Source organism: Erpetoichthys calabaricus, chromosome 8, assembly GCF_900747795.2.
Source record: "Erpetoichthys calabaricus chromosome 8, fErpCal1.3, whole genome shotgun sequence".
In the NCBI taxonomy this organism is placed as follows: Eukaryota; Metazoa; Chordata; class Cladistia; order Polypteriformes; family Polypteridae; genus Erpetoichthys; species Erpetoichthys calabaricus.
In genome coordinates, this window is record NC_041401.2 from 121,350,374 (window position 1) to 121,377,807 (window position 27,434).

Genomic DNA, 27,434 nt, shown 5'->3' on the forward strand with positions numbered 1-27,434 from the left:
ATATCGGTAAGTGAGAGCAAAGGAGCTGCCTTTGGGTCATCCCGAGTTTCTAAATCAGTTTTTTATTTTTATAGTTAGATGTAAAGTCTTCAGTCCCAGGGCCTCCCGTTTCATTTAAAATGGTTCTGGATTTTAAACAGGGCATCATGACTGCTCCCCTGGGGTGCCGCTATAGCAAGTGGTTTTCATTCCCACTAAAGCTACAATCAGAAGAAGCTTCCAATGTTATCAAGTGATTTTCTTGTTTCATTACCATGGCCAGATTTTCTGGTAACAATCTTTGCTTTTAACGCTCAAGGATCTATAGAGTTTGTACTAATTTTTTGCTTGTTCAAGGGAGAGATGAATTTGCATTCAGCTAGTAGCCTTGACCCTGCCATCTGTCATTTCAAAGTTGTAAATCTGGTTATTCTGGACCTCTTTTCAGACAATACCACACATAGACTGCCCTGCTAACCAAACATAACTGATCTAACTAGAGACCACTGCTATTACAGATGCCAGTCAGGGTGAAGGCATTGGTGAATGAAAATAAAGACTCAAAGGATGTTGAGCAAAGTTTCTTTTGTGTTTTTTTTTTTTAATTTTATTTTACAGCAGAAAGAATATAAAGCATTCAGAAAACATCTTCCATAATTTAAGGGCAATTCAAAATGTTTGCATGGCTTCAGCAGCTGAATTTTTTTTTTAACATCTCCATTGATTCAGTGACGCTTATACATGCACAATTACAAAAATAAAACTTACAAAAGAGAGGAACAGAGAGAGAGAGAGACAGGAAGAAAGAAGAGATGGCCAAGACAAGGATCAGGAGAGAGCTAGAGTAAAGGAAAAGAGAAAGGTGGGAAGGGGCAAAGAGACTGAAAGGGTTAGAAAATGAGAAAGACAAGAATGAAGAGAGACGGGGAGAAAGAGGACTGGGAAAATTAGAGAAAGAAGGGAGTCAAGAGAGTTCTACACTAGCTTAACATGCAAAGTGTCGGGGGCCCCGACTTGAAGCCGCTGGGCAGCTACTGATCCGAACTGGTGAGAAACATGCAACACGAAAGGGTCTCATGAAATCCGGATGTTGCTATCTACGGAGTGCTAGTCCTAGAATACCGCTGCGGCATTTGCATAAGAGGAGCGCCCATCTTCTGTCCACCTATATGTGTGTGTGTCTATATATATATATATATATATATATATGTATATATGTATACACATACACACACACACACACACCAGTATAGATGACATATACATGTAGATAAAACAGAGGGCTCCACCTTTGGAAATGTTATTGCTTTGTGATCACAAGTGGTCAAAACCAGAAAGGTCATCAGGATTCCTCTTACAGAGTGCTATCTTGTTCTAAACATTATGCTGTGTGTTTTATGGGGGTGTGGAAGGGTATCCAGTGTAAATCAATGACCCTTCCATAGACCTGAACCCTACACGAGAGTGACCAAAAACATCCAAAATGAAACAACTCTGATAATAATAAAACGCATGACAAAAAAGATGGACAAAGGTTTCTGTGACCCTTCTAATTTCTGCTGCTAAATGAAAACATTTCTAATGAAATAAGAACAGTTTGCAGTCCCAGCTTTATAACCCCTGGAGACGAACCAGCCAATGGAAGGGTGTTTTACTTGCCTTGTCTTGGCAGTCCTACAGGTATCTTGCCACCCATAATCACCCTACTGGGGTACTGTCCTCTAGGTGTCATTCTGTCTACCAGGCACCTGTAAAACATGCTAACACTATCCTCTAGGCCCTCCATCAACACACCCCAATCATTCAAAAACGAGCTTTGCTTGCAGTCATGTCTTGCCTCATACACTGTGCCCTGAGCAACATGTAGCTTTGACAGGGTCTGCCTACTGTCTTCTGAGAGCTCCGACATTCTGATTTTCTTTTTCTGAAAATCCATCACCCAAAAACCGGGGTGTAGAAAGATCAAAAGCAACCATACAATTCTTTAACACAAGCATTTGGATGTCTGCCTTTTTATCTCATAACACTAATCTAGCTCTCAAATGTCCAGTAGGCCCCCACGCAGCTAACTCGGGTAGGCACTTTCTATAAAAAACACTTTCCAAATTTTTCCATGTCAAACACTGACTTTAAATTTTCAACAAAAATACAAAAACAAGCTGACAAGGTTAGTCACTACACTCTTGCCTGTGGCAAGCATACGTTGTAACCCTGGTGGGGTCAGTAGTAATTTTCATGACATCCCACGTGAATACTGCAGTAACACTGTAACAAGGTGGCATGTCACTCCAGCAGATCTCTCAGACTTATTATATATAAAAAAAAAAAAAAAAAAAAAAAAAAAAAAAAAAAAGGTAATGAGGTCTGAGGACAGCAAGTCTCATCAAAAGAGAGGGCTACAGTTAAATTTCAGCACAGTGCTCAAATTTCCTTTTGTGAGACAATCTGCAACCCAAATAACACCGGTCAGTCCAATTGCAGCTTTGCCAGGGACAGCCTGCTTTGTTTTACAAGGTCTTGAAGACATGGAGCCCTGGAGAAGTGGGAGCCTGGCAGCCATGTGCTAGGTTTTGGGTGCACATCTCGCTTCAAAGCTACGTGATTGTGTCCTATTTGAAAGAAGCACAAGGCGCTGGCAGGTCTTGCTCCGGGCAGCCCACCAGCCAGGTTCCTGCCCTCTGAAAGCTAAACTCCCATATTTCCAAGGCATTATACTGGTTTGCTTGTTGCCTCACTGCTGTGTAAGCAACATCCTATCCCATGCTCTGTTCTGATTTGCCAGTCCTTACTGGAGTGAGTGGATGGCTGTTAACACTTCATGATTATCAGCTCTGCAAAAGTTCTAAGGTAATTGTCTCATTAAGCAATATAGCATTCGCATAAGTTGGCACCATCGGCAAAGAAGGTTCAAATCTTGGGAGCCCAAAACAAATGTAAACATAACCCTGGTTTTAAGATAATTCGGCCTTTTCCTACATCTAAGTACAGTAGCTTTTTTGTCTTTTTCTTCTTTTTTTGCCAGTAAGGTCATGCGTTAGCAAAATGCTCTTTTAAAGAACATTTAAAATAAATTATTTTATAGTGAAATATTTGTTTTCATTTTACAGACCATAGCCACTAATGCTTTGTTTTACTTTGTTCATGTCATAAAGGTCATGCACATATCTCTTTTGTAATTATTTACACTATTTACAAACAATACATCCACACTGCTTAGGCATTCAAACAAAACTATACAAATATTCAGTTTTCTCTCTTACCATGTTATTAACCCCTTTTTATGAAGAAAATAATATATATATAGCAAATATAATCCCCTTCAAATAATGCTTAGCTCCTCACAGCCACCTCTTCCTTCTGTATGTACAGAAACCACAGCATAACCAAAAATATGGATTTGTCTGGCCAGCAGGGGCAAATGGCAGAGGTCCGAAGGTCGGACCCCAGCATGTCAAGGCAAAACATGTGAGCATTCCTTTGAGAAAAAAAATTAAAAATAAGAAAAGAAAAAAGTTCCTTTTGGAAAAAAAAAACTCAATAAAAAGACAAGTGTGTTAAAAGCAGGAAGAGAGGAAGTAGAGTTTTTGACTTCAGCTTATACATAAATACAGTAAGACACCTGTTAACCGATCATTTTCACACACACACACACACACTCACGCACGCACGCACGCACGCACACACACACACAGGTGTGTATATATAGATATATATAAGCCGAGATGATGCTGACAAGGTGCGCAGAACAAGCAGGGACCGCAAGGAAAGCAGAAGTACTACAGTCTCGAGGGAAAACAGACAAATAGGTAGCGGACAGCATGCAAGAGACACACATGCAATGTTCTCCGCGACTTGAAGTAAAAATCAACACCACGGGACTCACAAAAGGCAGGCCTGTGGGGGGACAAAAACTGGACACAAAGACAACAGTTTGCTAAACAGCGAACAAGTGGGGGGCACCATCTAGGGTACCCTCTTCTGCTTAAGCCGCACCCCTAACTGTTAAAAGCCCACCTACATTCAATGGCCCCCCCCATCAATTCCCAGTGACAGGAGAGGGGCATTTTGTTTTAATGCTGTAACTGAGTTGGGGTGCATGCATTGTTTTTTTTTTTTGTGTTTTTTTTTTATATATACGTTTTATGATTTTTGGTTAAAGATTCATTTGAAAATGGAAAACAGAAGCCACTTTTAGTAAAAAATAAATTAATGAATGAAAAATTAACAAAAGAAAAAAATCTTGAGCAGTTCCCAAAGTTCCAAGGATTTGGAGCTGGTTGTACTGGTCTGCCTGCAGTGGAGGAAGTTCTTGTTTTTGTTTTAACTCCAGTGGTGCAACCAAACTCTGGACTCCTCCAGTCCTCTCAGGTCTGCCTTGTTCATTTGAATACCAAATGAAATGGAAACAGAAAGCAGTCAATCCCTTAAAAAAAGTGCAAAAAATGCAATGAAGATAAGACCCTTTAAGTTTAAAATTTGCGGGATTTGCCACTTTCTCTTAAAATTGTAGCAGTAGTAGTGTTTTCTTTGCACTGTTTTGTTCTCTGCTATATTTGTAAAATGTCTCTGGTATAAACAAAAAAATAAAGAGTCTGAAAAAAGATGTCACATCGCTAGGGGGCGACCTTGCAAGTCTTCAAGTTCCTTGGCCTTTTTCAATTCTTTCACTCTAGAAGACAAAATAAAGACAGACAAATTTCAAACAAATGCCTTTGACCAGAGAACTTCACAGATTAAAGTATATTTCCCTCCAAAATCAACAAGTTTCAACCATTTTGTGCCCAAACCCAGATCCTTATCACACATCATCCAAACCACTGGTAATCTATTTTTCCCCCAACATTGTACATAAACACTAGACTACTACAGCAATACCTTGCAAATCCAGGCTGCTCTGACTGAATGCCCCTGCAATATCATATTGTCTGTACTACTCAAATGGGTTAAGTGCCAAAGTGCCAACAAAGTACAGATAAAGCTGATTTTTCCAAGGTAATCTGTACAATGTTGAGGAGTGTCTCTACGGCAGTTATTCTCTACTTCTAACTATTCACTGTTGACAACAGTCCACTTAAGTCTTTCTGACCTTTGTTGAACAGCTGCAGGCATTCCACAGTTACCATTACTAAAAGCAACAGAAACTCTGATGGAAATGATATGCTCTCAGTTTTCCATTTACTTGTTTTTCTTTTCCTGCTGTACAGTATCAGGGCCAACCTAATATAAAAGGCCCATTTGGATTTAATATGATTTTCACTAACCTAAAACACTCCTTATATTAAGCAAAGCTGTATGCACTGAAAAGTTTGATGTAACCACGCTGGGGTAATGTACATCTTATTAAGGGGCAGTCAGTCTGTGCCCAGAACTGCAAATTAAAACTTTAAAAGCAAGTCCAGCTAGATCCCAATCCTAACACCCCCAACCCCATTAACACCAGACAACAAATGCACAAAACCATGCAGTATTTTAGACTGTGTCCGTGCTAACTGCTCACCACCATGCATCATATGCACAACACAGCCAAATGCCAGGCACTGCAGCAGGTCCAACAGTTGCATGCTAAGACTGCTCCACCATCATTTCAAAATGTGATGCCCCTAAAAGGACTTTTCAGCTGATTATAAGTATTTATGCACTTGGCCTTCACACATATGAAATCATTCTGAAGGTGAAAGGCTCTCCAGAAACAGGATCTATGACATGCCACATCATATCCAGTGAAGTCCCCTGAAATGCCAGTCAAAGCAATTTAGGCAAGACTTTGCACAGTTTTTAAATGGTGCAACCCTTATCCCGAGAGAGAAGTGATATACCTTTATGTCACATGGAATACTGACGTCATTTTTCAGGATTTTGGGTTTGTTTTTTGTTTTTTTAACTTAAGTCTGTACATGATAGAAACCTAGAATGCAGTATTTTTAGCATTTTTACATTATATATATATATATATATATATATATATATATATATATATATATATATATATATATATATATATACACACATACATATACATACATACACAGTATCTCACAAAGTGAGTACACCCCTCACATTTTTGTAAATATTTTATTACATCTTTTCATGGGACAATACTGAAGATATGACACTTTGATACAATGTAGTCAGTGTACAGCTTGTACAACAGTGTAAATTTGCTGTCCCCTCAAAATAACTCAACACACAGCCATTAATGTCTAAAATGCTGGCAACAAAAGTGAGTACACCCCCAAGTGAAAATTGTCCAAATTGTGCCCAAAGTGTCAATATTTTGTGTGTTCACCATTATTTTCCAGCACTGCCTTAACTCTCTTGGGCATGAAGTTCACTAGAGCTTCACAGGTTGCCACTGGAATCCTCTTCCACTCCTCCATGACGGAGCTGGTGGATGTTAGAGACCTTGTACTCCTCCACCTTCCATTTGAGGATGCCCCACAGATGCTCAATAGAGTTTAGGTCTGGAGACATGCTTGGCCAGTCCAGCACCTTTACCCTCAGTTTCTTTAGCAAGGCAATGGTCATCTTGGAGGTGTGTTTGGGGTCATTATCATGTTGGAATACTGCCCTGCGGCTTCAGTATGTCACAGTACATGTTGGCATCCATGGTTCCCTCAATGAACTGTAGTTTCCCAGTGCTGGCAGCGTTCATGCAGCCCCAAACCATGACACTCCCACACCATGCTTGACTGTAGGCAAGATACACTTGCCTTTGTACTCCTCACCTGGTTGCCACCACACGCACTTGACACCATCTGAACCAAATAAGTTTATCTTGGTCTCATCAGACCACAGGACATGGTTCCAGCAATCCATGTCCTTAGTCTGCTTGTCTTCAGCAAATTGTTTATGGGCTTTCTTGTGCATCATCTTTAGAAGAGGCTTCCTTCTGGGACCACAGACATGCAGACCAATTTGATGCAGTGTGCGGCGTATGGTCTGAGCACTGACAGGCTGACAACCCCCCCAGCCCCCCCCCCACCTTCAACCTCGGCAGCAATGCTGGCAGTACTCATACATCTATTTTCAAAAGACAACCTCTGGATATGACGCCGAGCACGTGCACTCAACTTCTTTGGTCAACCATGGTGAGGCCTGTTCTGAGTGGGACCTGTCCTGTTGAACTGTTATATGGTCTTGGCCACCGTGCTGCAGCTCAGTTTCAGGGTGTTGGCAATCTTCTTATAGCCTAGGCCATCTTTATGTAGAGCAACAATTCTTTTTTTCAGATCCTCAGAGTTCTTTGGCATGAGGTGCCATGTTGAACTTCCAGTGACCAGTATGAGAGAGTGTGAGAGTGTTAACACCAAATTTAATACACCTGCTCCATTCACAACTGAGCCTTTTAACACTAACGAGTCACATGACATCGGGGAGGGAAAATGGTTAACTGGGCACAATTTGGACATTTGTCACTTAGGGGTGTACTCACTTTTGTTGCCAGCGGTTTAGATATTGATGGCTGTGTGTTGAGTTATTTTGAGAGGACAGCAAATTTACACTGTTATACAAACTGTACACCGACTACTTTACATTGTATCAAAGTGTCATATCTTCAGTATTGTCCCATGAAAAAATAAAATATTTACAAAAATGTGAGGGGTGTACTCACTTTTGTGGGATACTGTATGTATGTATGTATATATATATTATATATAGTAGTGTACTTGAGAGGTGGTGACACCAGCAAATAGACACTGAATCACAAGGAATATAAAAGCAAAGCCAAATCAAGGTAACAAGCAAGGCTTTCATTCTGATAACAACATACTACCCTTGATCTTATCCAGTTTTTGGTTTTATTTTTGTGTTTAATAATGTATTCATCAGCAAAAGGTGAAACTGGTAGGTGTACATCACCTGTCATGATTTTAAGAACTCTGAAATGAGAGCAACTTTTTTTTAACAAAATTGTACAAGTATTTAAATGAATGTGATAACCCATATTATCAATGAAGTACTTTGTATATTTTTCTGGTCTATTACAATTATTTACCAAAAGAACAGGCTTATTTGTTAAATACAGCTTGACAGGCATTGTGCATTTTGCTTAAGGATGAAAATTTGATCTTATTTTTGCTCCTAGACCTTTTACAATCTACAAAAACTTAAAAATAGTTTCAAATGTGAAACAACTATAATGTTTGAGTTGTGAGCATACAGCCACTTATACAAAGCAAAACATAATTAACAGACACATTTATGTTACTACATTAAGAAAAACTAATGTTACCCCCTTGACAAAATCTCATCCTATGTCATTCAAAGAAAATGTGTTTGCAGAAGGGTTGTTGACAGGGAAGTACACTGTATCATCTTGCAGAGGTCAAGAAAAAACAATGTACTGTATAAACCTAATAAAAGAGAGCTTTCTGATGGACAAAAATACCTTGGTGGTGACTAGTTTGGACTCCTTCAGCTACACAACTTAAAAGAGAATAAAGAAGTCCTAACAAATGCACAATGAGTTTTTTGGAGCAAAGTAGGTGCTTTAAACCATTTGTCATCAAGTAATACACGATTTACATTTAATAATATCCTAATATTTAACAATGGCACTTTTGAAATCTTCTATAGAGGTACAAAAAGTAAACAGCAATCTTTTATTTCTTTATTACCATGAAACAGTGTGTTATTTAAATTAACAAGAATGCACCCACCTGACCCACTATGGTTTACTACATGTTTACATGTCATGGATGATTGGCTACCCATGTTCAGGGCTATCTTAAAGACTTCCACACTGTATTACGCACACTCACATAGTATGACATGAATAATTAAGAAGTCATGTGATGTTACCAAATCTTCATGTAACTGCTATCTATAAAATATCCTTGAAGACTTTTTTTTTTTTTAATTTAGGGATGGCCAATGATTGCCTGGGCCAAGAGTAAATCATTCTTCTGTGATCCGATAAAACACTAGTAGAGCAACAAAAAATAATAGTAATAAGCTTTCACAATATTATCTGCTCACAGGCATTTTCTACAATGAAAAGACTAGTATAACTTGAAATATTTTCTTTAATTTAGGTTACTGTCTCTGCAGTCATATATCACCCTGGGAACACACGAGTAGCTACTTAAATGGAAACTGAGAACACTGGATGCTTCAGAACTTATTCAGCTCTCTTTTAAGATGACTTTTAGAAACTCATGCTCCTAATGTACTCATGAAATTCATTCAGATGTTCCTGGGGACAAAAGCATGCCCATGAAGACCAGAAGGACTTAAACAGGTCTGCTCCTTCTGGTCCTGTGACACCACATACACAGAGAGCTGACAGAAATTAAGGGCAGTTTGGGTTTGGGCATACGACACAACATATCTACCAGGTGATTTTCCAGGGATAAAATGGCATTGGCTAAACAAAAGTGGACTGCTCTGCTACAAAAAAATCAACAGAACTCTCACTGTTTTGAAAACAAATTGAAAGATTATATAATGAACTAAATACTATTTTGGACGTCATCCATCATTTTCTTGCCAAGATAAAGCACCCTGCTCCAATTGAACAGATGGGTAAATTTAACCTGAACAAGTATATCCAGATTGACTGGATTTAAAAGATTTTATGGCTGGTTTTAATGTCTTGGCTGGTCTAACGTCTTCTGATTCTAGCTCTGAGCATTGCTCTTCTAAAGACTTTCAATTAGAATTATAAGGATATTTTCTTTTCAATTTAATAGGACTTAAGCATTAAAAAATGTTGCTTGAAGCTTATCAACTGTTTTTAATTTAAAAGTCAGTGACAGATCTATAATATTTATTTTATATTAAGTGTAATGATTCTTGAACTGTAAAATTATCAAACATGCAGCACCAACTGCTGTGTATGTCAGTACCTCCTGCATTTATTATAAGAAATACAATTCATATTTTCATCCATCATTCTTGACATATCAAACACGTTTCTAAGACAAATGAGTGAATAGTTATAGTATATCTGTAGTTTGCAGCCTATGGAAATTCAGATGCTTATATAGCAATAATAAGAATCATGCTACTATAATTAAAGTGTTTGAATCTGAACCTTTGGCAGAAATAATGAAAACATATTACAGACATATGGTCATCCAAATTCTTATCAGTTTTACAGCAAGAAATTAAAGGGCATCTCTCACCTATTTTAGCTCTTTTTACACTATAAAGACAGGCACATCATTCCTTATTAAATCACCAACAATGAATTACACATTTCTGAGCATGCCTGGAATTTACTATAGCGAAAGGCTCTACTGGACTCATGCAACATCATCAGACCCACTGCACAATACTTGATGCTGTAATGGTCATTTCTGCTAACAAGTATGTTGAGTGCCCCGTTTCAGAAAAAAATAATGGAGCCAGAGAAAGTAGTTGTTAGTCAGGCCTTGTTGATCATTCCTGTTAGTCACTAGTGGTCCCTGAAGTCAGCATAAGGATGAATACCAGTGTTCAGTCTGCAGCTGTCATGCAAGCAGGCACCAAGCAGCAGATAAAAAAACAAAACAAAAAAAAAACAAAAAAACAAAGACCAAGGCTATGTAGATGTAGCAATAGACAGATCCAAAGGCTTTGAAGCAGAGGCCTCACTCACCCGCTTGTACAGTCTATGATCCATCAGAGGGCTTCAGAGTGATAGCAAAACAATACCAGACAGCTATTAGCACACAGTGGAATAGTACTGGGAGGAGTGGTGGCAATGTTGAGGGAGGCTCCAGTGAGATGGAAGACTAGAACATCTGCTTAAATAGTTCCAAAGATTTTGGTCATTACTCTAAGCTGAGGAACAGAGCAACAACTCTGTTTGGTAGTAAGTTGACAAATACTTTAATGATGGGAGTTCTATGTGTGCAGGCTGCTCTGTGGCAAACAGTCATACATAATCAATCCACTAAACTATTACTGGACTAAAAGGTTCCCAGCTTGTGCTGTCCAAAGTAAAATGTTAAAATATCATTTCTACATGGAGTGAAAAGTCAGGCAGTAATTGTTGAAAGTGGTACATTGAGAGATGTTTCTGTGGCATAATTATACCTTCTGTGCAAAATTATTGTAGCTAATGGTCAAGAAGGGAAGGGAACTTGACAGAATGGACTGATGAGGTGACTTCATGGAACCTTGGAATTGCTGCTATAGTCTGTACATTATGTGGCACCAGGAATACCCAGTCAAGAATATAAGAGTGTCAGCTGAAACAGCCCACTTACTGCATATTTTTTATATTGATGTATTAATGAAGGATTGTGGTACTTAAGAGTATAGAGAAACTCACCTATGACGGCAACGGCGCAGGAATCTCATAATTTTGCGTGCAGCCTGGTCCTGTTTCTTTGTGAGCAGACTGCTGGGGGAATAAATAGGGGTTAGTCTGAATGCCCGCTGTGTCATTGTATCATGCCCTGCAAAACTAATTTTACACACATTTTTGCCCATTTTTCTGCAGAAGATACTTGAATATGCTACCTACAGGATAAGCATATTAATAAATATGTAAGCTACAGAACTTTACGTGCTATTCAATTTAGGGAGTATAAAAGCATAAATATCAAACTGTAATATCCCAGGAAAAAGTAAAGACAATGTAGTTCCTCTAAAACCCTTTTTCTTATACACAAACACAAAAGTTTCTTCAACAATTATTACTTGAAAAACTGTTTTGAATTGAGAGCACTAAAGCAGCTTACTTAAGCTTGTGACTGCGCCGATTGGGCCGTAGCCTTCCAAATTCTTTGTAGCTGCGGTAGTATTGCTGAATAAGCACAGCTGCCCGTCGGCTCTGCTGAAACTTCTTCTGCTCATGATAACTGCGGAATTTACTCTGGATAAGGATGGCGGCCTGCGTCATCTTTTTATAAAGTGCATACTGAGAAAGGAAAGTAATATAAAGATATTGAAGTTATTATCTACAATATGATCTTACAGAAGACACCAATACTGTACTCTAAAAAGTAATTAATTGAACTCTATTGACACTTAAATGGTTGATCCACCATCAATAACACAAAGAAACATCCCTTAATGTCTAAAGCACAATGTAATTGACTTTTCTGTAATTGTAAACATCGCCAAAATGTAGTGTTTAAAAAAAGATTAGATAGAAAGCAGTGCCTGGCAGTACTGTATAGCTTCCTAAGTGGAAAGTAAAATGACTGAAACTGTAGCATTACCTTCAAGGCTATCCATGTAAGCTTGGAATAAAGATAAGAAAGTTAAGTTGACAGATTATATTAAACTAGAAAAGACTGCGCTGATCCCCCCACTTATCTAAGTAATACTGTATCTACACCCACAGCGTAAGGACTTGCAGTTTGCTTAGTTACAACCAAGCACAGAATGGAAACTTCTAATAAACAGTCATGCAAGTAAAGTGAAAAAGCCATTTGTTCTTTGTGCAAAAAAAAAAAAAAACTTCCTAAAGTTTGTGCGAAATTTACCCTTAACAACTTTCCAACTGTGTCCCCGTGTTACTTGATGAACTCATTTTAAAGCTGAGAACCGCAGTTTTTGTCACAAAGGAAGCTAAAATCTTTTGATGTTAGCACCTATGTAGGAAGTAACTTTGACAGAGAAAAATGTGTAACAAGTTTTTGCTGCTGAATGCAAAAAAATTAACAACATGAAATATGATTTAAAAAAGTAGCTATATAAATGATCACATATCTGCAATAGAAGCATATGCAGATAATGGCCTGTCACCAATGCTTTCGGCAAGAAGAATGAATTCTAACAGCATTCTTACTTTTACATTGTTGTTAGGGCCTCATAAGTCCCCACACCCTTGTTTTTTCTTTCTCATATACGAAGTATAAAAGTATTGTAATTGTACAAAAATTCCATTTCGAGATTTTGGTGAATCTCGATGTTTTAGACCTCCTTGAGTCTGAAAATATCATTTTTAGAATTATGTCTGTGTGTGTATATAAACACAATAACCTGAGTATGCTTTCACTTAGATGAACCAAAGTTTGCAAGTATTAGGTACAAAAAGCAGATATCTATCAAATTTGGGCTATTTCCATTAACCAGAAGTGGTACTTTACCTTTTATTCATGCAGCTGCAGAGTCCAATTTATTCAACTTTACTTTTATAATATTTGTTCAATATATTATTAATTTGATTTGATTTGTTGTTGATGGTGCTTTAATGTACATAATATAAAAATATAGTCATTGTCTTTCAGTTTACTCCTCAAATATCCATCCCCACATCTGAGTATACAAGAAAGTCTAGGGGAGACTATTCCCGATTTTTTCTTTTAACCTGTAATCCTACACTGCACTTTGTAGAGAAGAATATACCACACGATGATTGAATTTTATTTTAAGAAACGTGAACAAATTCGGTATTCATACAAGTCACTTTAGCCACTTGTTTATCAAAAATAATTTTAGTTAGCTAGCACTGAACTGCCACCTTAAGAAGCAGTTGTGCGATGGCTAAACAAGTAAACATTCAAGCTTTATAAAAATGATGACACAGCTATAAGAAACTTCAGTTTCCATTTACTTAATCAGACAGAAACTATTCAGTAAGAAAAAACACTGGTGTGTGTACCCTTTAAGGTAGCGGTTTGTCAAACTACAGACAGTTTAAAGTCCTGGGGACCCACTAAATGTTGTTAATCTTTACAACACTTTTGAAAAATGGTGCATATATGCTGTATTCAATCTATAAAAGATGCTAGGGATTGTGACATTTAGACATCTCTATATTGATAACGTGTTCTCCAAATCTAATTTTGTAGAAACGCACTTTTTCTTCAATATACAAATTAGAAACTGTTTAAAGCAACCTATCCAACTTCCCTCATCTTTCATCTACAGTATATCTATCACTAATGTGATACTGACTTGAGTGGAAAAGGATTCAGAAAGAATCTTCCAAGTATAACAAAACATTTCAAGGAACTCACTCATTAATGATCTTAGAGGAGAGAGAAAGGGGTTGGGAGCATGTGTTAATAACATGTTGCTGCAGCCACCTCATGACAAACCACCTGGATTGGGACCTGAGTGCAGTGGGTGACACCTCAGCACCACACTGGAACAGTGAGTTTTTTTTTTAATGAGTTTTTTTTTTTATGGTGGTTGGAGTGACAACTCTGCCACCATACCCCAAGTTTTCCCTCTAAGCTGGAGAACCTGCTTGCAGGAATTATCTTAGGGAATAATAGAAAATTGATGTTTTGATTAAAAGTTCAGATAAAGAATTTAATTCAAGTATGAAAGGCGCTATATCAATTAAATGTATTAGTACTATTAATAATTATTAAGTATTACACACTCCAACTCAATATATGCCAAGCACAGTAACTCAACTAAAATTGATTACCATTCACATATATCTCATCTAAAACTGTCTAAAATGTACCCATTGTACAATCCAACTTAGGAGCAATATCATTAAGCCCTTGCACTGCTAGGTCACATGGTTTAAGTGTAGGGCATCCCAAAACATTTCATGCAAAAATATTTGCATATCTTCTAGACAGGGTTGATTTAAGATGACTCCTAAACCCCTTAACAGCAATATATGGAACAATATCAGAAAGTATAAAACAGCGCTATGAAAAGTCCATTTTAGTCCACTCTACTGTATAACTCATTGGCTAAGTGTTATTCTATATTATTTCAAATTGGAAAGTGATGAAATTTTCTTCACATAGATCTGTTTAGAATTTTTTAACAGCTTGGTAAGATATTTCAAAAGTAAATATACTGGGCCTGTATAGAAGTCTTTTTATTTGCTGTTTTATCCTTTAAAATGATTATTTTAAGATGTTGTATTCTCTAGTTGCATAGCTCTCTCTGTCATTAGGGACTGAGTGCAGAGTTTCATGGATTGTCTTCAGAGTAGGCTCTTGTACTTGTTATGTTACTTTCATTTGCTTATTTGGATTGTGTTTAGTCCTTACATTCTGTTTCATGAATAAAAGAATAAGTAAAAAAAAGGAACAACAGCATAATGCAGACAATGATTGAAGCATGAAGCAGAAAATAGCCTTGGATAGCACAACAGTTGTAAACACTCACATCTCTACTAAATTACAGTGAACCAGTGTAGACCTACAAATTAACTTAACACAGTAGGAAACTGGAGTACCTAAAGAAAACCTGTAAGAACCCGGGAAGAATAAGCTAAGATAACTGCTAAGATACAGGAACTGGGCTGGGAATCAAAACTAGGTCCCTGGAGCTGTCAAGGCAACGATACCTAGGTATGAAAGATCCATATGGGCAAAACCAAGAACAAAAGGAAGAGAATGCCTTTAAACCTGTTACTCACATTATTAAAAAATAAGTTTTTCCTTTAGAATTTTTCTGTTTGCAAAACGTTTTGGGAGGAGCCTACATACACTCTTCATACTCAGTTTTACCTGCTTGTATTTCCTGTAGCAACGTTGAATGACAGCAGCTGCTACTTCTTGTTGCTCCCTCAGCGATCGCCCCTATTTAAACAAGAGTACGTGTTTCAGGAAAAAAAAGAAATACAGCACTGTTAGTTCACTTAAGTGCAGTTCTGAGCTGGATAAAATATAGAAACTTGGAAAGTACATGGAAAACTTAACAGCTTAGTTTAGTCCTCTTAATCCCCACATTGCTACTTGGCTATTTTTATTTTATCAATTTTCTTAAGTGCTAATGTTTTGTGGCACAAACATCTATCTATAAATATCAGTAGTTGCTCATATACCTGACCAAGTATTTAGTCACCTTGTATTTGCGAAATGCGCTCTGCACAAGACGGGCTGCTTCATACAGCTCTCTTTGTTCAGGATCAGACAAAGTCAGCTGTGCCAGTTCCCTCTCCACTTTGTTATTGGAGGCAGTGAGGAAGTCTGTCCAGTCTGCAGCAGAAGGAAAACTGGGCTTATCAAAGCCCCTTTCACTAACAGGAGAACTGGCTGGACTGAGGCTGGGGTTTGAGGAGGGTGTCAAAGGTTCAGTGTAGAAGGATCTGTAAATTTAGAGTGAAGTACTTTGAAAAGTCTAGCAGATATGTGTTTGTTCATTATATATAATATACACACATTCATAAAGGGTAGGCCAAACGTAGGTATACAGTATTTACTCATTATTGTTTTTTTTTACAGGTACTGTGTATACAGTACTGATTGGGGACATGCTTAGTCTCTCCAGGGTCTCGAAATGTCCTCCATCAACGTTGCAATATTCCTGGATCTGGTCACAGATACTGTGACACAAAGTAACCCACAAATTTCATTTAGCATCAATGTCCATAAATGCTTGCAAGATTAACTCCTTCAATTTGTCCACTGTTTAGAGCTTCCTCTTAAACATCATCTCCTTTACTATGCCCCAAAAACAAAAGTCCATAAATAAGTATGAATAAATACAGTATTCCTACTTTTGGTCCACCTTGTGTGTATGTATATATACACAAACGCACATAAAGACACAGACTCACACACATATATAGATAAATATATAGAATGCATTAGCCCTTTACCCTTCAAGATTTTCAATACTGCCTCCCTGAAGACTAACTGTACCACTATAACAATTACACATACTGAAGTGGCTCTTGTAAGTCCTTGAGAAATCTTAACATTGCACACTTGATAGAACCTCTGAGCTCCCCAGATTAAGAGATTGCCCTCAATTGGACATGGCAATAAAAATAACTGTACTGCACAGCAAAAGTCATCAAAAATAGCACATCTCACATAGCTCTGCACAGTAAAATAAACAGCTTGCTCAAATTAATAGCATACTACTGTGCAGAATTTTAAACAAAAAAGAAAAATTACTGACCGAATTTGAATGAGACTTGGGAGGTGCTCAACGTCAGCAAGGTAACTGGCCAGCCAGCTCATGGGGTTACTGACACCAGCACTATCCAATCTTTCTGCCAAAGGGATAGCATCCACTGAGACAAAGTTTTCACGCTTTATTCTATCTGGTGTAGCTTCAATGATTTGCTCAGCCAGTGTCATCATATTTACCTGAGTAAAAAAATAAATAAATAAAAAACACCCCCACTCATTACATCACCATAATTAAACATAGAGAAAAGTAAAGGAAGACTATTTTTGATGGTAATTTTGTATATAGTTTTTTGGCAAATCCTCAGTAGTCTACTCAAAAAAAAAAAAAGGGACGAAAAAGGAAAAAACAAAAGTAATTTTTCCAAAATTCTGATTGAAAAAGCAGAAACTGCAATGTAAAACTGACAAACTCCAAGAAAGGCCATCGGCTACTTTTGAGAAGACTGGCTTTTTCTAATCACGATACTTTATGATTGACACAGTTCCACTATACATGTAGTGCCTTGCAAAGGAATTCAGAACCTGTGAAAGTTTTCTGCTGTCGCTACATTAAAAATGATATTTTCACATGTTCTTGTGATCTGCAATTTTATTGTAAGCTAATGTGTTAAACGGGAGGGAAAAAATCATCCATGCCTCCATTTTATAACCCATTTTTCCAATTCAGGGTTAAAGGAGACTAGTTTCTAAATTAACTTGACAACAATCTTTAGTCTTTCAGAATTTGAACGTTAGATCAAATACATTAATAACCAAGAATTTTTCATAGCCTGTTTTATTATCACTACCAAGGGTACACATAATTCTAGAGAACTTGCCCTAAGTGATGATGGATGTAAAGTCAACTTTGCACCCTCTCACATTTTCACTACTTTGATGATCCATCCATCCATCCATTTTCCAACCCGCTGAATCCAAACAGGGTCACGGGGGTCTGCTGGAGCCAATCCCAGCCAACACAGGGCACAAGGCAGGGAACCAATCCCGGGCAGGGTGCCAACCCACCGCAGGACACACACAAACACACCCACACACCAAGCACACACTAGGGCCAATTTAGAATCGCCAATCCACCTAACCTGAATGTCTTTGGATTGTGGGAGGAAACTGGAGCGCCCGGAGGAAACCCACGCAGACACAGAGCAAACAATATAGACTTCCACTTATTTGGCATACCAAAATCTGGCATAGCCAATACTCAAGATTATTTCTTAATCTCTACAAACCTTAACTGCTCCTTGTTCTGCTATTTGGTTTTCTTTTTTCCCCAGTTATGCTATCTGTAACAAACGTACAGTGGTGTGAAAAACTATTTGCCCCCTTCCTGATTTCTTATTCTTTTGCATGTTTGTCACACAAAATGTTTCTGATCATCAAACACATTTAACCATTAGTCAAATATAACACAAGTAAACACAAAATGCAGTTTTTAAATGATGGTTTTTATTATTTAGGGAGAAAAAAAATCCAAACCTACATGGCCCTGTGTGGAAAAAGTAATTGCCCCCTTGTTAAAAAATAACCTAACTGTGGTGTATCACACCTGAGTTCAATTTCCGTAGCCACCCCCAGGCCTGATTACTGCCACACCTGTTTCAATCAAGAAATCACTTAACTAGGAGCTGCCTGACACAGAGAAGTAGACCAAAAGCACCTCAAAAGCTAGACATCATTCCAAGATCCAAAGAAATTCAGGAACAAATGAGAACAGAAGTAATTGAGATCTATCAGTCTGGTAAAGGTTATAAAGCCATTTCTAAAGCTTTGGGACTCCAGCGAACCACAGTGAGAGCCATTATCCACAAATGGCAAAAACATGGAACAGTGGTGAACCTTCCCAGGAGTGGCCGGCCGACCAAAATTACCCCAAGAGCGCAGAGACGACTCATCCGAGAGGTCACAAAAGACCCCAGGACAACGTCTAAAGAACTGCAGGCCTCACTTGCCTCAATTAAGGTCAGTGTTCACGACTCCACCATAAGAAAGAGACTGGGCAAAAACGGCCTGCATGGCAGATGTCCAAGACGCAAACCACTGTTAAGCAAAAAGAACATTAGGGCTCGTCTCAATTTTGCTAAGAAACATCTCAATGATTACCAAGACTTTTGGGAAAATACCTTGTGGACTGATGAGACAAAAGTTGAACTTTTTGGAAGGCAAATGTCCCGTTACATCTGGCGTAAAAGGAACACAGCATTTCAGAAAAAGAACATCATACCAACAGTAAAATATGGTGGTGGTAGTGTGATGGTCTGGGGTTGTTTTGCTGCTTCAGGACCTGGAAGGCTTGCTGTGATAGATGGAACCATGAATTCTACTGTCTACCAAAAAATCCTGAAGGAGAATGTCCGGCCATCTGTTCATCAACTCAAGCTGAAGCGATCTTGGGTGCTGCAACAGGACAATGACCCAAAACACACCAGCAAATCCACCTCTGAATGGCTGAAGAAAAACAAAATGAAGACTTTGGAGTGGCCTAGTCAAAGTCCTGACCTGAATCCAATTGAGATGCTATGGCATGACCTTAAAAAGGCGGTTCATGCTAGAAAACCCTCAAATAAAGCTGAATTACAACAATTTTGCAAAGATGAGTGGGCCAAAATTCCTCCAGAGCGCTGTAATAGACTCATTGCAAGTTATCGCAAACGCTTGATTGCAGTTATTGCTGCTAAGGGTGGCCCAACCAGTTATTAGGTTCAGGGGGCAATTACTTTTTCACACAGGGCCATGTAGGTTTGGATTTTTTTTTCTCCCTAAATAATAAAAACCATCATTTAAAAACTGCATTTTGTGTTTACTTGTGTTATATTTGACTAATGGTTAAATGTGTTTGATGATCAGAAACATTTTGTGTGACAAACATGCAAAAGAATAAGAAATCAGGAAGGGGGCAAATAGTTTTTCACACCACTGTATACAAGGCTGCTGGCATTAATGTTGAAATTGTGAAAAGTTGGTATCAACACTACAAGAGAGGTGCTGATCCACTTTTTCACTACCATCTGGGAAGAGAAAAAAACATTCTTTGTGATTTGGCCAAGGGACTAATTGTTAAGCTCCCTGAAAAAGTTAACCTCTAAAACTCTAACAGCTGCAGAAAGAATTACCCGGTTGTTAGTCCATAAAAAAGTGCTCTATGGATTTCTTCTGGTTCAAATGGAATCCACAATTCACAGTGAACTGAGAGAAGAACATTGTGCTTTCAGAAGTAAGAGAAGCTGCATGGATGACATATTTGCTGTGTGATGTTACTGGCAAAGGGATATGCTTATTTTGTCAGTCATCTACTTGTAAGTCCAAGCAGGACAGCCCAAGGACCAAGATCAAACTATATAATAGCATGGACAAATCATCAGATTTACTCTCATATCCACTTCCTGACTTGTAAATAAAATCCACAATTTGCATTCCATATGTTATTTTATATTTAATTTCCCCAGACATCCTCAAAGATGTGCAGTTGTGGTTAACTTTTAATTTCAAATTGACTTTGTGTTTGTGCACGAGTGGGCCTTGGGATGGACTGAAACTTGCCTAGTAACTATCGCTACTGGGATAAGTTCCAGTTATTTGATAAATCCTGGGGTCTGCACACATTAAAACGGGAACTGAGAGTGCACACTAACCATCTAAATATTAATATGCAAAACCTCAAAAATCAGTTTATCTGGACACAACATCAGAGTAGTAGTACTGTCAGTCATGTGTACAAAATACAGTGAAACTCTTACTTGCAAGTTCGACCAACATGCAGTTAATGCATACAATTGCTTGGGAAGACAATTTCTGGATGCTGGGACAAGAGCTCCAATCAGCATTGCCACAGTCAGGCCCTACTAGAAACTAGTGACAGATTTACCTAAAAGAGTATGATAATAATCAGATAATGTTCTTGAAGAGCATACAGTGATAGTGGATTTGAGTACTTTAACACTTCCTTATAAAAAATATTAGTTTGTATTTTAAAACAACAACTACAAATAAGGAACACATTGTATGTGGTCTTCTGTTCTTATTAGTTATCATTAAAACTGTGCTCCATAATTAGATGTTTTTTAAAAAAGGCACAACCAGACAGATTTTATATGCTAGCTTTATGGCTATGTACTTATCCACACTGAATATCTCCACAAACTTCTGTATCATCCACATTAAATTCCTATTTTAAGAAGTTAGTCATACAGTATATACTGTAACCTACTCATATTTCTAACATAAAATGTATAGGTAGCTTGCCTCTACAACAGATCAAAAGTAAAAATACAGTAGGCAAAACAGAAAATGGTAATCTCATAAAATAGTAATGCTAGAGAAAAACATGATTATCAGGCGTTTAATACTTGATATCAGGTTATTAAAATTTAATTAATTTCAATAAAGGTTATTCTTATTAGGCACACTCTGATGACTTTCTAATACAAAACAGTTTTAATAACCCTGAGCGTGATTCGGGATTAGAATTTTTTGTAATTATGATTAACCACAAGTTAGATTCGGAGTGTCATTTAATAATCCACTTAATATTTTTAAACCCCAACAACACTTAGGACATTATTGTGCTGCCATCCAGTGGAAAAAATAACATCATGCTGCAAAAAAACATTAATATTCCTATGTGTTTTGCCACTGTGTGGTAAGTCATTAACATTCATGAGTTGGGTGGAACCTTCAACCAAAACACAATGACTTTTAAATGAGATTACAAAGTCAGTTACAAAACAAACTGAAACTAAACCATTAGTTGAATCAAACAACTGTTATGACAATATTAATTGGTCATCAGATGTTGACACGGATAGTGAAACTGATGTATATGGCAACTTATGACTGAACCGTCGTGATATGCCTAGTGACTTCAGCATTGTAATGCTGCATCGAGGTGCAGTATCTATGTGGCAAATGCAACATGAGTACAATCAAGTAGAATGACAAGAAAGAGATTAGCCCCCTAATCGCTGTACACACTGCAGGAAATTTCAATATTTGTGTTGGGGAAATGTGGAAGTCACTAAGCCTGGCAATACCTCAAACTTCAGTTTCTCCAGACAAGCCTTGGTGTTCTTAGCAGTGTGTGGGCAGGCATTGTCTTGCAGCAAAAGGACTCTCTGCGACAGCAGTCCCTGCTGCTTGGGTTGAACAGCAGGCTTCACACCGGTCTCCAGCAAATCACAGTAACTTGCACTAGTGACTGTAGTACCCCTTGGCATGTAGTGTTCGATAATAACTTGGGTGCATGAACATAGTCATTTTATGGCAGATGGTGTAACAATCAATGTTTGACATGGAAACATAAACATCTCATAAATATGCCATTTATTTGGTGTGTAGATGTTGACAGAAACATGCAATGAATTCTAATAAGCTAAAAGGTAAAAAAACACTGCATATTCTTACCAACAGGTAAAGAAGTATATGAATGATGGTTTTATAATGTGTCTTTAGCTAAACATACTTTACCTAAACTATGAAATATAAAGTATGTCCTGAAGAAAATTAGAAGGCTATCGGAGGATAAGAAATGGAAAACCACAAGGTATTCCAGGAATGGAACACCTCCAACTTGGCTAAAGAGAAACATTTTACCGTTATTTGTTATTATCTTACTTATGTCCCTGCTTTTTACATGGGCTTATATTAGCTGTGTTAGCAAAAAATATAAACTATCCACATCAAAACAAGCAAAGTGCATTTTTTCATTGTGTTTTACCTTTCTTTAACTGTGGAAGTGGAAAGGAATTTTTAGTAAGCATTTGAAGTGACCACTAGGCCCCTGTAGGCCTGAATTAGATTTGGTTTAAGAATTTATGTATGCACTGTGGTGGGCTGGCGCCCTGCCAGGGGTTTGTTCCTGCCTTGTGTTGGCTGGGATTGTCTCCAGCAGACCCCTGTGACCCTGTGTTGGGATATAGCGGGTTGGATAATGGATGGATGGATGGATTTATGCATTTCAGTGGGGTGAAAACCCTCATCTTGATACAATGTCATTTCTGCTGTAGCAAAATTATTCCCCATGAAGTTAGAATAGGACCTCCAAACTACTGAAGAAAAAATATCACCAAGAACTACCTCTCTGCATTATTTTGTTATTTAATTTTTACTGAATAATTACTTCCCACAACCCTAAACTAAGCAGGTTTGAGAATGTTATCATTCGCTATACTATGTTGTATTGCTGTGTAGTACATTCTTCATTGCTTTGTAAAGTGCACTTTGATGAAATTTGCAAAAACAAACAAACCACTTTTATCATAAAGTCAAGATTTGAAGACCACCAAAGTACTAATATTTACCATACTACTTGCTAACATATTCTACAAATCCATGGTCACCTGTGTAAATAAAAATGTTCTAACCTTTGCATGAAATCCCATCTTTAAACAGATTCCACCAGTGGGCCCACAATCCATTTAAAAACCTAATTTTAAAAGTAACAGTTGGAATACACTTTACTAATTATTCTCATAATTTTTAACACTTCTTCTCTTAAATTCAAGTTTCAGTCTTTCCTTGTAGTTTATAAATCACATTCCTAAAAACCATTTAGCTTCCTCAAACTTTTGTCAAACACTAATATATCTTTTTTGTAATACAGTGAAAACTAAAGCTACACACAGAACTCCACATGAGGCATCATCAATGTCATCTATCCTTGGCGATGCCTCCACTGAAGTCATATGTATTGTTGTTTTTGTTAATTTTGAATAGTTTCTTCACGTCTTTATGTTACTTCTGTAGATTTCTCATATGATTTCTGTAATAGTGTTCTGTACCTTTAAATGTAGATATGTTCCATGTTTTTTGCGATGGAGCCCAAGGAGCTGTGGCCACCATGACGTCACAACTCCCAAGCCCCGTCTCAGGATATTTATACTGAAGGAGTGAGTTCAGGAGTAGGGCTCTTTGTTGTTTGTAGGAGTTACGTGCAAAGTACAGTAATCCCTCGCTATATCGCGCTTCGCCTTTCGTGGTTTCACTCCATCGCGGATTTTATATGTAAGCATATTTAAATATATATCGCAGATTTTTTGCTGGTTCGCGGATTTCTGCGGACAATAGGTCTTTTAATTTCTGGTACATGCTTCCTCAGTTGGTTTGCCCAGTTGATTTCATACAAGGGACGCTATTGGCAGATGGCTGAGAAGCTACCCAACTTACTTTTCTCTCTCTCTTGCGCTGACTTTCTCTGATCCTGACGTAGGGGGATTGAGCAGGGGGGCTGTTCGCACACCTAGACTATACGGACGCTCGTCTAAAAATGCTGAAAGATTATCTTCACGTTGCTATCTTTTGTGCAGCTGCTTCCTGAAATGACATGCTGCACGGTGCTTCGCATACTTAAAAGCTCGAAGGGCACGTATTGATTTTTGCTTGAAAAACAAACTCTGTCACTCTCTCTCTCTCCCTGCTCCTGACGGAGGGGGTGTGAGCTGCCGCCTTCAACAGCTTTGTGCCGCGGTGCTTCGCATACTTAAGCCAAACAGCCCTATTGATTTGTTTGCTTTTCTCTATCTCTGTGACTTTATATGCTCCTGACGGGCACTCCTTTGAAGAGGAAGATATGTTTGCATTCTTTTAATTGTGAGAAGGAACTGTCATCTCTGTCTTGTCATGGAGCACAGATTAAACTTTTGAAAAAGAGACAAATGTTTGTTTGCAGTGTTTGAATAACGTTCCTGTCTCTCTACAACCTCCTGTGTTTCTGCGCAAATCTGTGACCCAAGCATGACAATATAAAAATAACCATATAAACATATGGTTTCTACTTCGCGGATTTTCTTATTTCGCGGGTGGCTCTGGAACGCAACCCCTGCGATGGAGGAGGGATTACTGTATTGCTTTTTTTGATTATTTTTCGTTTTGCTTCAATGATTTGGATGGATGGATGGATAGATAGATACTTTATTAATCCCAAGGGGAAATTCACAATGGACTGTGTATTGAGACTTTTGTGTGCTTTGGATTGCCTTTTAGGCAGCTCCATTCGTGCCTCTGTTTGTTCTTTGAGATTTCCTTTGTATTTTGATATTTTGTAAGAATAAATTCTTAAAGATTCTTTTTTTGCCCTTCAAATACAAGTTGAAAGTTGATTGTTATCCTTTTCCTTGTGGGTTTTTCATTACAGATAAAGTGGAACCTCGGTTCACAACCACAATTCGTTCCAAAACTTTGGTCGTGAACCGAAGTAATTTCCCCCATAGGATTGTATGTAAATACAATTAATCCGTTCCAGACTATACGAACTGTATGTAAATATATACAGTATATATTTTTTTAAGTTTTTAAGCACAAATATAGTTAATTAAACCATAGAATGCACAGCGTAATAGTAAACTAGATGTAAAAACATTGAATAACACTGAGAAAACTAACACTGCAATAATTCGCGCTATATCGCTACCAACCGCTGGCAAAAAACACTTTTTTTTAATGAGTTTTAAGCACTGGGAAAAAAATGAACATTTGAAAAAATCCGTAATTTAATAAACCACCAAGAAAAGTAACATTGCAACAATGCACGCTACGAACCGATCACTGTAAACAGAAGTGAAAACAAAAACAAGCCCAGTGCATTCTTTAACTGCCTTCCTACCTTATGCGTCCATCTCTCTCTCTCGCGCTGCCTGTGTGTGCGTCTGTCTCTCGTGTGTGTGTCGCGCTCTCTCGCTCTTGCTCGCTGCACAGGAAATGCACAGGGAGAGACTGAACACGTACAAACTGAAAGGGAAACTGGCTTATTCGTATACCGAGTGTGTGGTCGTGAACAGATCCAACAGTTTGGCGAACTTTTTGGTCATAAACCAATTTGTACGTGTTCTGAGACGTTCGTGAACCCAGGTTCCACTGTACTGAGATTTTTATAGTTGTTTTGTCAGCTCACAACCTTTGGGGCCTGCTCCAGCTAAACGCTAGCAGGTGCCTTAGAAGCTTGCCTGAACTCTAGTGAACCTCTGCTGGGTAGTAGAGGTAAGATTCTGGCCTGCTCCCCAGCTACTTTTAAAGGCCTCATCTATTTTGCTCTGTATTAAACTCTAATTCATGCCAACTGATGCACTGAATTGCTTAAAATAAATCAAAAAGTTTGTACTTCACACAGCATGCTATGTAACCTAACATCTTATTAGCCTTCCTATTCACTACTGTACACAGGAAGTGAACAATAACAAGTCCACAGTACTCCTAAGTCTTTATCATAAGATGTACTGTAAAGCTTCACATCCACTATTGTGTAACCATTACTAATATTTTTAATTCCTACATTACACTTCATCTAACATCATTAGAATTTAAATTGATTTTACAAAAACTTGGAACCTGTTATGTTTCAGCCAGGGTTCCACCCTTGTTTTAGATCTTACTTGTTCATTTTAGATCATGTCTGCATTCATTTTACTTCTGTTTATTTACATTATTCTTTGTATTTGACTTTGTCTATGTATGCATGCCTTGGTTACATTCCTTGTGTTTTGTGACTAGTCCCCCAAGAGGTGGAACTACCTGCCCACCACCACAAAGGACTGCCCTCAGCCTTATAGAGATGAGAGCAACCCAAAGTCCCATTCATTCATTCAAATGTGCTTGGGAGTTGGTAAGCATTTATTGTAATTCTGAATGGTCTTTGTGTTTTTGTGATTAACTGCATTTTTTAACATTTTGTGCTCTGTTCTTGACCACTATTGGATTTCATATTGGGGCTTTGTTCACCTTGGACTGCATTTACCATTTCAGTTATTTTTTTGTGCTCCACAGAGCTTCTTGTTATTACAGAGCATTTTTAAATAAATATTTTTATTTATAAATATCACAAGTTTGTTTGACGGCTTCCTCCTCTAGTGGGCATTTTTTGAAGCTTTTTGGGACCATGTGCATGTGAACTCTTGAGATTCATAGCAAAAACTTACCAACAAGTTTGGTGTAATCTGCAAAGTTAACCAGCATGTGATTTACATTTTTATTGTGAACATTTACACAATTCAGAAAAAACTTCATGACTCTCTGCTATCTGAATTTAAGCATTTTTTTCTTAGATTACTAGTTTTTCATTTTGTTAGCTTAACAAAACTTTTTGAAAATTAAGACAATATTGTAAATATCCTTTCTGGTCTCATTGTTTTGTTGTTTTCTAACACAATTCTAGTATTTTAAACCCCCTTTTTTCAACTGTTCACTAATACACCCTTATTAGATAAATATTGATTGATCCTTTCTCTAATAATAATTTACCCAGGATAAACATTAATCTTACTGGCTTGTTGTTACTCATATTACATGTTTTATATAATGGCACAATATTTGCAATTTTCCAAACTTTAGGAATTTTTTAAGTATGCAGTGATTACAAACAAATGCACATTTAAGAGTTGTTATCAGAAAATTTCTTAAGCTCTCTACAATACAGGTAAATGTTAACCAGATTTGTTGCTTCATTTAATTTCTGGCTTTTTATTCCAATTTGCTGTTTTGCTTCAATTTCCAAATTGTTTAGTATCTCCATAATTATCCCTGCAGCTACTGGGAGATTATTGACTTCTACACATGTGAAAGCATGAGTAATACCATTTATTATGTCACCCTTCTGTTTCCCAATTAAAAACAAAACAGTGTAGTGTTTGCTCTTTTACTATTAAAATTTGGAAGAACTCCTTCAGGTCAACTTTTGCCTGTTCTGAAATATTCCAC

General features: G+C 37.7%; 1 protein-coding gene across 13 annotated transcripts in view; it reads right to left on the minus strand.

Moving 5' to 3' along the window:
* Positions 1–547: 547 nt before the first annotated feature.
* Positions 548–27,434, minus strand: part of LOC114656015 (calmodulin-binding transcription activator 1-like) — a 559,017-nt gene continuing 532,130 nt past the window's right edge. For 3 of the 13 annotated variants that reach the window (XM_051930409.1, XM_051930415.1, XM_051930416.1), the window contains 7 exons: positions 16,744–16,934; positions 15,682–15,925; positions 15,345–15,416; positions 12,135–12,155; positions 11,652–11,830; positions 11,240–11,311; positions 10,563–10,709 (listed from right to left, as the gene is read on the minus strand). In XM_051930409.1, coding sequence (XP_051786369.1) covers positions 10,628–10,709; positions 11,240–11,311; positions 11,652–11,830; positions 12,135–12,155; positions 15,345–15,416; positions 15,682–15,925; positions 16,744–16,934 — 861 coding nt within the window. In that variant the 3' untranslated portion in view covers positions 10,563–10,627. Of the gene's footprint in view, positions 4,649–10,561; positions 10,710–11,239; positions 11,312–11,651; positions 11,831–12,134; positions 12,156–15,344; positions 15,417–15,681; positions 15,926–16,743; positions 16,935–27,434 lie in introns of those variants that run through there. The other 10 variants (XM_051930420.1, XM_051930412.1, XM_051930413.1 and 7 more) reach the window with 9 other exon arrangements.